General features: G+C 32.5%; 1 protein-coding gene and 1 non-coding gene across 2 annotated transcripts in view; both read left to right on the top strand.

The window, feature by feature from the left end:
• Positions 1-16,297, top strand: part of LOC119830965 (matrix metalloproteinase-2-like) — a 117,730-nt gene that overhangs the window by 42,920 nt on the left and 58,513 nt on the right. Inside the window, exon 4 of the mRNA XM_038354158.1 lies at positions 227-399. Within this exon, the coding sequence (XP_038210086.1) occupies positions 227-399 (173 nt within the window). The remainder of the gene's footprint in view (positions 1-226; positions 400-16,297) is intronic.
• Positions 3,828-3,900, top strand: Trnak-uuu. The gene has a single exon. It is a non-coding gene; the product is annotated as a tRNA-Lys (tRNA).

The following is a 16,297-nucleotide window of genomic DNA, read 5'->3' as shown; positions in this document are numbered from 1 at the left end:
CTGTAAAGCGAAACATTATAATTCTTCTAGATCCGACATAGGTATACCATTTCTCATATTGTTAATAATGTAAATAAATGGGTTTTTAGGCAAAAATTGTGAGGGAAAATACCGAATCAATGATGCATTGAGGAAAAAGGAAATAATAAAAAAAATTCACTTTTGAATATGTTAATTTAGTTAGGATTGTGCTATAATGATGATTATAAAATTTGTTTTTTTTTAGGAATTTGGCGGTATTCCTGTGACAGGAGAAATCGATCATGAAACAAAAGAGTTAATGAAGAAGAAACGATGCGGGAGGCCTGACCGTGAACCCGAAAACTACGAAAATGGTGGGAGAAAGAAAAGGTTTGCTGTTCAAGGGGAAAAGTGGAAACACACAAATTTAACATGGAGGTAAGTAATAAGTAAAAAATAAAAAACATCATCGTAGCCATATTATTATTAAAAAATTCTTTTACTAGCGACATCTATCTTTTGGTGTCAGTATTACAAATAAATTGTGTAATCTGTTAAAGCGCTCTCTAGAATGAACTTTTAAATTGACGGTAAAAAAGACAGATGGCGCTTGTTTAACAATGAATTTACAACTTACAACACACGATGGCGCTAGTGTGTTTAAATCGCCAAATGTGTTGCTAAGCGTAAATCTAGAGAACGGCTCCACCAACTCGGCAAATTTTTTAAACGTTTATGTTAAGACACAAGGAAAGTTAAAAGAAAGGATGGATCCATATAAGAATATGGAATAAATACGGGTAGAGCCTAGGCGGACCATTAGTTTTTTTTTATGAAATATTTCTTATTTTAAATAATTATTTACAAAATTAATATAATAGACTTACTGCCATGTTTATGTAATGTGATTATTTGATGTAAAGGTAAATATAATCTTTTTTTTACTTTTAAATAAGTTCAATTTCTATGAAATATTAAAATAGATAACTTATGCAATAATATTATAATACAGTTCTTTTAACATAAAATGAAAACATATCGCGTAATAAGCATTAAAATCGTATTATATTAGAACGAACAGCTCTGTGAATGGTCTTATTTTATTTCCTTCTGTCCAGTATTTGCTTCAGGGCCTCATAAAATTGATGACAAATAATAGTTAAATCACGGACCTCGTAAAAGTTACGACGCTTTCCGCGTGGCTTAATTAAAAGAATATGTCCACCCTAGTACTACAAAGCGTGGGTAGTGGGCAGTTGGGTGTCTTTTTAATATTTTGTACCAACAAATAACATGTAACGTTGTCAACATTTTTTATCTTTAATAACCTACCTATGTATTTGGTTTAATTCTAAATCCTGGAAAGGCAACTCAAACATTTGGTATTCCATCCTTATTTTCCATGATGGTATTGGTATACCGAAAAGAGAAATTCGTTGGTTAGTTGTTTGAACTGGAAACTGCAGAACGTGCGGCTTATTTGAAAAGTTCGGAATCACCTGCACAAATCGCAACTTCAGCACAATTTCCTGTCGAATTAATGGTCTGTCAATATTGTAGTCTTCCATTACAGCTTGTTGTGCAAACGAGCAATAAAACGAACAGCGCCATCTCGTGGTCAGTTTATGAGAATGCGGCGCCGGAAAAGCGTGTCAGCGAGTATTATTTTCTTGCTTTTTTGTTTGTTTTTTTACGCTGTTGTATTTATTCTGCTCCATAGAAGTTTCTTTCAGTTCATAGTACTTAAGGCAAATACATCTTTATTTTTACATCTCTTACTATATCATTTGGTAAATTTTTTAACCTGAGGGCGTTCAAACTGTGGATCTTATAGTTTCCAAATAAAATAACAATCAACCACGAGCTTTTTCATCTTGCAATAATGTTTTCATCATTGATCTTGCAAAGAATTCTTAATATAAGAACAATAAAAAAAACATAACGCTCAACGTAATAAAAAATAATTATTATTTTCGTATTAGTGTAATTATTCGCAACACTGAGCGTTATGAAATGTAAACAAGCTTTGTGTCGGGAACATCGGACACAATAGTAACTGATATTATAACGGTATTGTTTTCACGATGTCAGTGACAACTTAGTGACGTGCCCGTTTCGTATCCCGCCGCGCGCGGCGCTGTCATCGCCACGCGAATCCGTATGGAGAAATAATATTATGGAGATTCGAATTGAAGTTTTAACAATTGATTTATATATAACAGGGCTATGGACATGGTTTAAATAGAATGGCATATCTCACACATAGGTATGTACCTAAATATATTAAATACTTCGTTCAGAAGTTCAACTTGATCATCATCATCATCATTTTGATAAAATAAACTATTTGTAATATTAATTGTTAATAGAAATGGCTTTTTTAATACTGAAGTTACGTACGTATACGTAGATATGTACGTAGTTATAGAAAAAGGCGGATATAATTCAAACTAGCTTTTGTAAAAAATGGGCTCCCTAATCCCTATTAAATTCACTCGGACATTTTCACGTATAAGTTATAAGCTGTTAGGACATTTTAATACACGCTACCCGCTACCCCAGCGCTTAGGAATTGGGTTGACATTTCAATACCCATTCCACAGTACATCGCTCTTTGTGCCCCCACGCGATGGCGTGCGCGTGGAAACCATCATTACAAGGACAGACAAATACGGTCTTACAGTTATAGGTACTCAACTATAGTATGTTCAATTTACATACCTTTATTATGATTGACTTCTTGTTATCGGTGATGATACTCGCATTAAGGAGTTATATGCATACCTAATGATATCATCCAGTAACCTATTAAACTATTAGTTCACTAATTATAAATATAGATTAAATAAACTCAAACATTTATAACTCAACTAGACTTTTATTAGAAGCTATTTCTTCAAAAATATTAATCCTCACTAATGATGTAAATGCGAAAGTGTATTTGTTTACTTGTGCCTCTTTCGTATCGCAACGGAGGCTAGAGAGTAACCTGCGACGAAGGCTACATTTTACCGCGGGGAAACATGTCATTCCTATCGGAAAATCCATCATGATGCGCTTAATAACCCCTCCGAAATTAAATATGAAAATGAGAAATACATAACAGCTTTTATCTTTTTCGACCATGCGAGCTCAGCCATGGTCAATAGCTAGTTACAACATTTATAGTTGATAATGATAAAGTTATCTAGTTTTTTGAGTTTTATTTATATATATGTTTGAGCACTGAAATGATTTCTATAATATATTAAAATACCCCCGAATCTTATCAATAAAGATCCACCTTTACTTTTAATCTTCAAAAAATATTTATATATATTATTATTAATGTATTTGATCGTCATAAAATTGTTTTAAGGCTTTAAAAGTGTCATTGAAGAGAAACATTGATACAAACTATCTCTATGAGCATCCTGCATAATATAATTGCACTTAAAGAATATCGTTACATTTAAACAGAAATCGTAAAAGTTAACTGTGCGTTAAGTGGCTGCACGGCTTAAAATCTTTCAACAATCTTAGATCCTAAAGTTGGTTGGATCTTTATTTTTACAATGTAATATGCCTATAAAATGTATTAAACGAAACATACGCATATATATATATATATATATAATACGTCACAATTAAATAAAGAATAACAAGTTTAATTTGTTGTAAATTATTAAATCTTTTTAACTATTTTGTAGTTTTGTAAAACTAATAGTCTGATGAATTTACTGATATTTATCAATATTTTTATAAAAAATACCTACGTAATTAAAATTCAGATTGTCACTTATATGAACTAAACCACGGATAAAAAATGTATAAACGACATAAGTACCAATGCGGCTTTGAATGTTCATTTCAATGCTTTCCCCATAGCCCGGATAGCTCAGTCGGTAGAGCATTGGACTTTTAATCCAAGGGTCCAGGGTTCAAGTCCCTGTTCGGGCGGCTTAATTTTGGTTTTTACTCAACGAAAAAATTAATTTTAATTAACTGTATCGAAATAAAATAACTGTATCGAAATATCCGTTAAATCCATTATTTTCTAAAAATATTTTTTTGTCAAAATTTTCAGATTTTACCCGTTTCTGTATTATTATATTAAAAATAGCGCTAGGTATGTTTGAATCTATTACAAACGTCGAGATACCGATTATAAATAATAAGTAAAATGCTTCCTCCTCAAGAAACGAACTGTCTCAATATATTACACTAATAGTGGATACAACATGACCACACTTCAAGAGTTCAACGGCCGCCCCATACGTTTCATATATCAACGTATTGATTGTCTGATTAGTGCGAAACCCTATTAGGACTGTCTCGATAAAAGTGTAAATAAAATACAATTTTGTATGTATTCATCGTCGTTACAAAATATAAAATACTTATAGTACTTTTAACGATACTCTTAACTAAATGAAAAATATATCCATTTTAGCAATCGTAAAATAGTTTGATACTTCTTTCCAATTATATTTTTTTTGTCATTCGCATCTTAGTCTTTTGATTACACAAAACCTATTATGCTTTAAGTAGCATTAACTTTCGCATGTTTAATAAAAATAGTGGTGTGATGCAAATACGAATTAGGCCAGAAATATAGAAAGGACGGGTGGTGTTACTAAATTAAACCACTTTATCCTTTTCATGGGTACTCAACAACAGATTAATGTGAATATACGTATCTTATCGTGAACTTAAAATTAAAACCCTCGAAGTAATGAAGGATTTTTTTTATTAAAGCACCTACTGCGAAATTTAGCGTTCGGTTTTAGAGGTGATTTAGCAATACCTTCCTTTTATTTGTTAAAATTCTACGTGATTTTGTGATCAGATCTGTCAAATGACAAATAAATATAAAAAAAATCCACATTTTTAATGTTCACCCACCAAGGAGGAAACTAAAAACCTGGCTGCAAAATTAAAAAGTAAACATTAAAAATTATTTTCTCATATTAAAATTTTTTAAATTTATACAGAAACCTAAATAAATTGTTCCTTATAACATATTCGTGCATATACAAAAACATATGTTGCGAACTCAATGAATAAATTTACACAAAGATTGCTTGCTTCATTCAAGCATGCGGAGGGTCAGTACACTGGTATAAACCAGTTGCATGTATATATTGTGAATTAAAATTTAGTATACTTACGTGAGCTTTGATTTCTCAACATATGTCTACACATTGATAGTCGAATTATGTGAATTCTTATCAATTATCTAACAAAAATTTGTACTATGACCATATTAAAGTTATAAATATGAGCTACTAAACAACAATATAGATTTTAAGTAGCTCTTTATTTGTAAATCAATTCATCGGATTGCATCTGCATGATTAACTTGTAGCGCTCTTGGACAGTATCAGTATTGTGCATTGTGTGCATTTATTTGAATAGTTTTGCTCAAAAAGTTGCAATCAATTCTATTAATAAGATAAATTCACGTAATTTAAAATCATTTTCGACATCTTGTTTATTAAAAGAATGTGTAGTTACTGAAACGAAATTGTATTTGGAAAGGATTCCATTTCAATGTTCAATTTTTTTTTGTATTTTGACTAACTTTAAGGTAAAAGAAAAGTTGTTTGTCAAACAGTTTTATTTTCCCTATTACTTTCTCACTGCAAACCTTATGGGGTTGGGCGACACGTGACCTAAGTAAATGCTTATGGGTGGCCGTTGTTACTTTGCTTTTATGTAACCTGTCGACTTTTTTAAAAATATAATATATACCTACAGCACATTTTCCTACCAAATAAGCATTTTAATACTTTTTATCATTATTTATTATCTAAATCTTATATGTAATACTGAGTATTATGTCTAACATTTAAATTTAAAGATTTGCAGTTTGCAGATTTCATCTTTTTCACACATTAAACAAAATAGATAATTATACTCCTACACTTACAGTAATTGGTAATTCCATATTTTATTTATTTTTGAATGTGCATTTTTTCGTGTAATCTTTTATTCAAAATATAATAAAACCCAAACTATTCGATTTCAGTGTCATCATTTCATCAGTAATGCGTGCATGCATTTCTTTAACACATAGTATATTTTTAAGATAACCACCATAAATTAGATATGAGATAAATTGTAGAAGTACACAAAAATATTCGAAAATCAACATAAAAGCGATCTGCTTATGCGTATGTTCTTATAAGATGCGAGTTGAAACTCGACTACTACGTGTACTGCACTTCTCAGAAGTCACAAGAAATAAGCGTGATAAGTGCAATTCCTGTAGATAACGATATCTCGCGAGATTCTTTAATTTAAACGTCAAAGCAACCGTAGAACCCAGCTTCAATATAGTGTTTCTTAGAACTTTATTAGATTTATCTCTTATGTGACCTGAAAACACTATTTTTCCGATGATTTATAGCAGCTACGTATACGTAGATATATTATGTCCGCAAATATCTTCATTACTCAATCTAATCTGTAAAATTACTTTTCTTCACTTTAATTGTTCATCCGCACCCCAATTAAGTATCAGAAATGTGGGTATTTCTTGTAAGTGGTTAGTGTAATTGAAGTCTAGTATCATTCTCTTTCTGTTTTGTGTATCTTAAATAAACTTTTCAAATAAGTAAATAATAGTAGTAAATAGTTATGTAGAAATAAAATGTAAAGTTTACGTCTGACTTCTGATTTAAAGTCGTCAACAAAGTTGAAATTGAATTTAAATATATTCTCTCGTCGTTTAACAACATTATTTCTTAACTTAAAGTAATCAATTACCATTATTTTCGAAAAAACCTTGAAAGCGTTTTAATGGAGCCGTACTTCCGAAGAAGATTTTCCTCGTACAGCTGTAAATTCGTTACAGTATCATTGTGCCAAAGGTGCAATTGCCGTTCTTACTAATTGACTCCCTTTGAGACGGCTAAGATCTAGAGACCGTCAAATCTCAATCCATTTCACAGATTTCACCGTGGCGTTGTTTATAAGTATACATGAATGGAGATCGCAAGCTGAAAGTCAATTAAGCATATTTTCATATAGCCATTAAATGCAGGCTTACGTCCGGCGAACCTGAAACTCCAATTAAAGAGAAGCTCTAGACGACTTCACGGGACTGCACGCGGCGATCACTCACTTGCACTTTTAATTAATTTATTTATCGAGTCGCGAATCGACGGCGCAACTCGCGGCCCCGCCCCGCCCCTCCTCTCGCTATAAAAGGCGTCGAGGAGCAGTGACGTCCGTCAGTTTTCTCAGGGATGGTTTGGGCGCCGACGCCCCCTCCCGGGAAAATTTCGGAAGTATCCACTCACTTTTGGTAGCATGTAACTAATAAGAATTTGACGGAGGGTTATGGGTCTGTGTGTAGGGCTCGGTCGGTCCGGCGGCGCTGGTGGGTGACCTTGAGGTGAGTGAGTGCACGCGCGTTGGCGAGTCGATAGGCTCGGCTGTACCGCCCGCCCACGCGCCTGCATTACAGCTGTTTTATTTGATAACGTGTCATTTCGTTGCTTTTCCTTTTACATGCGGTTTCAGTTCATTTTCGTTTTTCAACAGGTTTACGATATCCGTAATGAACGGCGACTGCTATGTTTTTATGGCTATTAATATTTTTTATTCTGGGTTAATATGTTTTCTACATTTTATTTACATGCGCGTGGTAACTACGTTTAATAAAGTTTTGATGTCTTGCCAATACAAATAATGTCAGATAGTTGGTCAAACTTTACAAGGAAATGGTTTGCGGAATATTTTAAAGACTGTCTAATACTAATTAGACGAGTAAATGTAAAAACCTATGATGAAATTATACAACTGGATACGGTCTAGATATCTAGCTAGTCGCTTGTTGGGCCAATCGCAATGTAATTGCTCCCTCACGCTACAGCTCTTAATTTGCTTAATTTACCCGAACCCACTCCTGCGAACAAAATCGGACGATTTAATGGCACATCAGATGTGCATTGTCTTGATACGCTTCTGTTTTTCATCAGGTGGATTAAATGATTTATTTCAGATCAATGGTCGGGAAAATAGTTTTAAAGAGATATCTTGACGATGTATAAACGTTGCTCATAAAAGCATACGATACATTAAAAAAAGAAATAAAATATAAAAAGAGCATATTTTAGGATCAGGATTTATATGAGACTTTACGCGTATTAAGATGCTGTCAAAGGGTCCTCAAGCCCAAGTATGAGGCGTATGAATTAGGTACAAGCGCGCTCATCAGTATGCTTACAGCATTATGATTTATTATCCCTTAGACGCATAAGTAAACAACTATAAGAGGCCATTTAACGGAAAAGGTTTTTTTTGTACAGTATAAATAATTCGCCTTAAGCCGCTGCCGCCCTCCGGTTATCTCACACAAATAATTTAATAGGCGAGCTCTTGCGTATTGTCATTGTAATAAAATTGCGATAAGGAAAGAAAGCAGCTGCTATAATTAAAGAGAAAGCTTTCGCCTATTTTATTTAATTATAAATTTTGACACTTCCATATTTACGAGAAGATTTACTTCGCCGTTTCTAATTGAATTAACCTTGCTTTCAGAATATTGTTATGTCTTTTCTCATTGTTAACATAAACGGTAGGCAGGATATATATTTTAGATCATCACTTAATAAATATTAAGAGAAACATACAAGTTCTTTTTAATACACTCGTATATAAATAGGTATATATAACTAAATGATTAGAGCGCTTTTAAACTGTATAGCATTATTTAATTTCAAATAAATACAGTTTACTATATTATGCTAACAAAGAGTATTGCCTTGCCTGTTAAAAATAATTAATGAAATAACAAATCAAAACAATAAATTATAATCAATTTAACACTGACTAATTTGAACCACAGAGGACTATAGTTTAATATTCCACTCATATTATACTCGCACATAAATTAGTGATAAAATGATTTAAGAACTTAATCACTTTTAATTTGGACCGGACTCGTCTGTAGTCCCGTAGATTTTAGAGGATAAAGGTTTCACTCCAAAATCTAATAGAATCTGCTATATATGGTAATATTTAATACATAGTTCTTTAAAGTAATGTAAAATATTTATGTCCTTACAATTTTTTTATAAATTACAATGAATAATAATAAATTACAAAACAAAATATCAAACAGGATTACACAATTTCTCAAATGAAAAGATAGGTATGTTCAGATATAAGGTTAACTTTTACCTTTAACCGTTGACCAGAGAACTACATAATAATATACAGAATTATTAGTATTCGCGTCTTCCCTACTTATTTCATGAAATAAGTTTTCATTCATTTTGGCCTAATATTTGTTACCGGCCGTTCAAAAATTCTAACATTTAAAAACAATAGCCCTACATTTACAATATTAGGTAGTTATAAAATAACTGCATATTATAAAGTCACTTCGAGATCAAGATCAAAATTTTTTGAATGTGTTAACATTCAAAAAATCTTGGAATACGGGATAAAGCGCACCTAGAAGCTGCTACTCACACGGATACCTACCTATATCGTCTAAAATTCGATTTCATATTTGAAGTGAACTGCTGCATGCAGAGCCCAATCAAAATGTTTGCCTACGATGTAAGCCTTTCCAATATTTTAACCTCTACTATTGTTTCTGAATCTGAACTCTTCGAAGTCAACCAAAGTTTTATTGAAATGTTTTATTACCTTGTCTATTTCTCACTCTTTTTAATGTACAATGTTTATAGAGCTAACATTGTATTTCGAATTTAAAAACATAAACGATAACATAAACGATGCAAATTACAAGTACCAAATTATTATTTCCTATCCGTACATGAAATCGAATAATTAGGTATATGCTTATAAAATTGTAATAATTATAAAGATAATATTTCGTTTATAAGAGCCTAAATTGAAATACCATGAAAGACACGATTACAAAAGCTTCAACAAAGAAACAAAATCAAAAATTCGAATACAAATTGAAAATGAACATTGTTTTCTCCATGACTGCAAATTGTTATCGTGTTAAATAAAGCAAATGAAATTCACCTCATCCTATAAATATAACTCACAATGCGAGTATCATCTGTGAAACAATCTAAGTCATTTTTAACTTAAATAAACATAAAGAATATCTTTTATTCAATGTTTTATAGAAATCTTGTTATTCTTTCAGAAATTTACTTAACATAAATCCTGAAAGAAGATTATTTTACAAGAAGGTCTCTGGTTATTGAAAAAACATTTAATATTTAAATATTTTACATAAACAGTCTCTAGGTATAAATCATATTCAGTGCAATGAGTTGCAGTAATAATAATTTCTATTATCATGATTCACAATTGAATGGAAATTTTTAATATTTTGAAAATTATTTAAATCTTAAATATCTTAATGGTTTATCATATTTAAAGGTATTTTTCTTTGGTCTTCAAAGTATGTTAACTTAATATAGTGGCGTAAAATTTTGTATTATTTAGAAACAAATATTTTGTATTGCATCATAAAAATCAATTGACATAAGTATTTCACAGCGCAGGAGTTAGTAAATGAGCAACGACAAATAATCCCCAAAGCATAGGAATCTAAATTTACTCTTAAAACTACATTATTTAAGATACGGCACACATTTGCAATGCATCATGAAAAATATTTTTACTTTAATAATCCCAAGCTCTTTACGTTAAGTGTTACCATCTCCTACACCATAATGGAAGACTGTGAAATGCAAATTTACAGCTCACGGCAACAGCAGCGGACGAAAAAGTGTTTACACAATGAACGCTTGACCGCTTTTAATTGTTCTATTTAAATACTCGGATGAATCATTAAGCTCTGACTTCTGATTCAAATTACGCTCACATTGAAGTCGTGGTAATTAAAAACGCATTTACATTGATGTGGTTATCGGATCGCTGTGCCACTTCACGTATTATCCTGAATCAATTAACTCCGCTTTATTAAATATATTGTTCCAATGAAATATAAATATTTAATTGCCTCAATAATACTGCGTGATATGATACGAATTCATCAATCAATTTACGCGACAGTTGTTCCAACGAATATTCTTTTATAGTAAATATATGAACTATATTCATTTAACATTAAACGATTTTTCTTTTTAATTTTTAATCTCTTAAGCATTTTGGTTAATAACGTCTACTCATAAAGCTAATTATTATCTGCTTAAAATAATTGAATCTATATTTTATAATTTCTAAAGATTAATGTCTTTACAACATTCAAAAATTCATAATCACGAAAGTTTAAATTGCAACAAATTAAATTTCTCAAATACTTTGAATTGCGACATAGCGAGGTGAAAAGTTTTCTCATGCACCACGCTCCACTAGACTCAGACGTAGCATGAAATTTCCTACAACTTAAGAATGAACCCTAAACGAACCTTATAGAGTCTTTTAGAATTCGCTTTCACAGTTTTGTTCGCTAGCGACCTACGAGTCGTGCCGGCGCCGCTGCCTTATTATGCAAGGTCATTGTAATCGACTCTCAGCACTCCATAAAATCACAGTATGAATATTGTATTGTTTTTTATTATTACAAAATGAACGAATTATATCTAAACATTACATCATTGTGTCTGTGGATTGCTTAGTTTGTTTAAATGCTACGCGAGTCTACGTCGGTGGTAGACGCTCTACGATGATATCTTTCAATAGAATTTCTTAAATAGAAATCTTATATATTTTTTTACCGACATGTAAAATTTCAAAGCACACTATGTTTTAGGGAATTAAATGAACTGATTTTTCCGCTTTAGTTACCTACGAAAAGCTAGTATAATTGTAAATGCACTTTTCGTATATTGATCTCCTATCCAAATAATTGAATGTAATGTATAATCATACATTTTTCACTATGTTACCAATTTTGAACTACATAATAGAATTCTGTACTAAAAGTTTAAATCGATATAAATTTCAACTCGGTAATTTATCATTAATATGTTATCATTACTAATTGCAGTATAACATACCCTATACCGTATTTTTTCTTGAACAATTAACTGCCAATACAACATACGCCGTCCTTTTTAAATCTATTATTAATAGTATACAAAATAGCAGATATTCGATGGATTTCAAAACGAAGCTTCAGCATCATCGTATCTCGATTGTTTGCAGAAGGACAAAACTATCAATTACGCGGGCGACCTGTATAGATGGAGCTTTATGTCATCAGACCGTCATGTGTTCATTAATTAGAAATTGAATTTGGGACATGCTCGGGAACATCTAGGGCTTCAATATGCAATTGATATCTTGCTTTGTTCTCAGTTTTAAATCTCATTCATCGGTGCGCCGGCGTAAGATTGAGGGCATTTCACTGCTTTTTTATTTCATCATAATTCCGTTTTCAATTTCTAGCGAGCGACAGCAGCGAGATTGGTGCGTAAAATTCGCGTAAACATTCAAGCGGTTGTGGAACAGTTATTTCCGACTGTTACCGGTTTATACCATCGCGGAGTGTAAAGAGATAAGGTTCTTTATGTGTGTAATCATTTCGTGTTACGACGGACTTCGTTGCTCGTGAGCGTTATTAAGGCGTACTCGCTCCCCAAAGCTTTTATGCTCCTTGATTTTTAAGTGTGTACATAATGTATGCGCATTGCGCTGTCCTCTTTGAAACAATGCGGATTTCGTAACAGCGCTGCCTATTATTTGTCGTACGGATTTCAAGCTATACAATGTAGGTACTTTTGAACTTTCATAGTTTCACAAAGATGTTGCGAACGGCAGGGGCGATCGATCATTGACGATGCTTCAAGATCGCTGTTTAATAGCTCTAAAAGAGAGATATACAGCATAAGTCACATAAAAATTCATTGTAACACCCGTGAAAGTGGCTTCTTGCTACCACAATTAAAACCAATATCTTTTCTTTACCAGAATGTATTTCGTTTCAATTACTTAAAAAATTCCAATTAATTTTACTGAAACCATACAAGGCTTCTTTAGTTCCTAAAACAACATCAGTGTATTTAAATTTAACACGATGAAATGTAGAGTGGCACTGTGTGATTACAAATTTAAGCAGTCGCAGCTAATATGAATGACAACGGGTCGACCTACTCGACATTCATTTCCCCCGACGCACCTCTCTTATAATAACTTACACGTAACATCGCCTTAAGACACGAATATTGTATGGGACGATAGGGAAATCCTTAATGTAAGACCCATATAAACTGATTTCATAATGCAACAAAAGTAATTGAATTTTTGCACATTGAAAAAATGATCCCAACCTTTGGCCCCATTCGAGTTATATTGAACCATATTTGTTGCAAAAATGTATATTTCGCCTTCAATAGAACGAAATTAGAGCCGAGCAACAATTTCGGGGTTTGAATTGCTGAACTGCAAACACGTTTATACATATCTGATGAAGGTGCAGGCTTTGGCGCCCTATAATCCAGATACGACCCTTGAATGTAAGCGAACGAGCGGTTGGTCGAGGTTTTAGAGTGGCCCTTCAATCAGCCCTTGCTGGCGGGCATGCGCGGGGGAGGAGGAACGCGGCACGACGCAGGGGGGGAGGGGCATGAGGACCTTTGAGCTCAGCTCTTTGACACGAGCCACTGGCGGACTCTTCAAGTAATGATTCATTCTGCTGATGACTGGCGCGGCTAATGCGCCTATTTCCCTTTCATATTTGGTTAAGGATTAAGATGGGACCGTTCTCCATTTAACTCTTTCTACTCACAAGTTTGATGGATAAACGCTGTAAACGATTATATACGACTTGCGATGTATATTTCAATATCTATTGCGTGTCTGAATGTATGTGTGTGTACTCGTATAGTGAAATAAATGAAATAGGTAAATTCATTTGATTTAAGTTCAAATGTCGGTGAAATATTATACAGTTGTACTCCAACTTTAGTAATACTTTAGTTTTGACTTTAAATCCGTTGTCCATATAGTGGTTAATTGGCATATGCCATTATAATGAATAAAATACGGGTCAATACTTATACTACTAAACCACTAACTGAGCCAAAGTTCTGCCATTACTCAGTGCTGTGTAAATAGTAGAACTTAATTATATAGAAAATTTCACAACTTCATATGTGACAAACAGGATGAATATACGACTTTCTGAAACTATAAAAGGTTATTTTTACTGGTACAACAGATTGCTTACTCCGAAATTATTTTATGTATCTTTCAAAGTGTACATGGGTAGATACGCAAAAATGTCCGTAAAAAAATCTATACTAAAATACAATTATTAAATTTGAATTTCTTAGGAAAATAATATCATAATGAAACACTCTGTACACCGGGATGGTACTACACATTATTCTTGAGCGACTCTCTTACCGACCTCATCTGTTATAATTGTTTTAATCTACTAAAAATTCCAATTAAAAGTTTTTATCTCTTTCAGAGGTGCGCCTTGGTTAGCGAATGAAAACGTGGTTGGAATGTCATTTATATTCTTCACTTAAATAATATTTACATTTTTATTACGCAATATCTAGGTACCATGCATATCATCTTGGATGTACAGATCTTGCATCAATACAATATTATATATTCAATGGTGAGCGACGTTCGTTATCATGTCAAAGAAACTATCGTATTACCGGACTCAAAGCCTTTGGTTTGTTTGATGTCAAACGAGATCTTCAAAAATGTACAGTAATTTAATATATCCCCATACTTACACTATGTAGAGTCATATCCGCCATATCAACAATCTTTTGTGAGGGATTCTGCAGAATAAAGTTCAAAAGTCCATCAATTTAATATATAATAAATAAAATGATATAGCGCGAATAACGGACGCTTCATGTTTCATTCAGAAAGTGAAGAATAGCGCCTTATTCTATACACAAAACCTGACTGCAACTGCATATCAAAGTATAAAATAACATTTCCTTAATACGTCTCGAATGACGTCGGAGTTTATGTAAATTGTAATACACGCTTGGAATATTTCGGTTCGCGTGAAAAGCTACGCTGCGGGTAATGCAAAGGCGACTTTTTACGCATTCAAACCATGCTACTATTAACGGCCAGTCCCCGGTAAGATATTTCTTTAAGAATAACGTTTTTTAAAGTTTCGCCGAAGAATTTCTTTAAAAGATGCAATTCTGTAAGCGCAGATTGTACTGTCATTTCAAAACTCACCGTTTCAATGTCATGCAAGCAATATAACTAAAGTATCGTTCATCATTGTCATCTGTCTGTCTGTCACTTCTTTACCACTGAACCGACTTGAATGAAATTTGGTATCAAGATAGTTCAAGACATTAAAAAGAACATAGGATAGATTTTATGACGGATATCCCACGAGAGCTACACAAAGCCGCGAACGGAAACTCGATTCTTTTTTAAATTACTAAATTCGTTAAAAACACAATAAGTACTGCATTAGTCGTTTGTGCACTACGACTAGGCAATATTTATAATGTGTAAAATGCTACGTTAACTACCATCAACATTGTAGCTTCACTGCTGAAATCTCGAATTTTCTTTTACACATTTTTAGGAAATTTTGTGCATATAGATAAGAGCGTTATATCGAATTGGCATTCTTAAATCAGCTTAAATGTAAAAAAGAGTAGTATCGGAACGCGGTAGAGATATGATTACAGTCATAAAACCTTTAATGGCTTTACATATGAACAAATATATGCGATGTAGGTGGGTGCCGACTAGGGAGACAAACATTACATCTTCTGTTTATACAATACTTGAATATATTCGAAAATCGTTTGTATAAGGAGTTACGTTCTAATTATTAACATACTTTTAAGAAGTTATAAATAAATGAATGAAATAGAGCCTATAAAACTGCCTCTAATTTCTGGTATAAAACTTTATTACTTTCATTTCAATACGAATTGCAATTATTTCATAAACCCATACATAACTGTACCTTAATAGAAGTTAACCTTAATTTTTGGGATGTTGCTATAATGAAATAATCCACGCTATACCGTTCTCATTTCTTAACGAACGCCAACGGTAAAAGTATTACATTTACCATTAAATTTGAGTAATTGCGTGCCAAATTTGCACAGATAATATTACATTTTAGGTATATTTATGTTATTTTTGCACTAAGCGCGGTTGATATATGTATATGAAAATTAATCGGGTCGAGCAATTTGTCTTTATTATTTTTAATTTGTTACGGTGAAATATTTGGGTAGCTATTTTAATCATATTTAAAATTAATTATATCTTTCCTTTGTTTCAGGTATGTCATTTAGATCGTCTAACGAAACTGTATATCATGTATTTATAAATATGTTCTTTTGGGTATTAAAAACTAAGGTAAGTTTTGAAGAAATTCTAAAAATCTTTCGATGTTACTTTAAGTCCACCCTCCATTACTTTGAAATATATAAGC

Source organism: Zerene cesonia, chromosome 12, assembly GCF_012273895.1.
Source record: "Zerene cesonia ecotype Mississippi chromosome 12, Zerene_cesonia_1.1, whole genome shotgun sequence".
Taxonomy (NCBI): domain Eukaryota; kingdom Metazoa; phylum Arthropoda; class Insecta; order Lepidoptera; family Pieridae; genus Zerene; species Zerene cesonia.
Note: the sequence above shows the minus strand (reverse complement) of the source record. Positions and strands in the feature narration are given on the sequence as shown.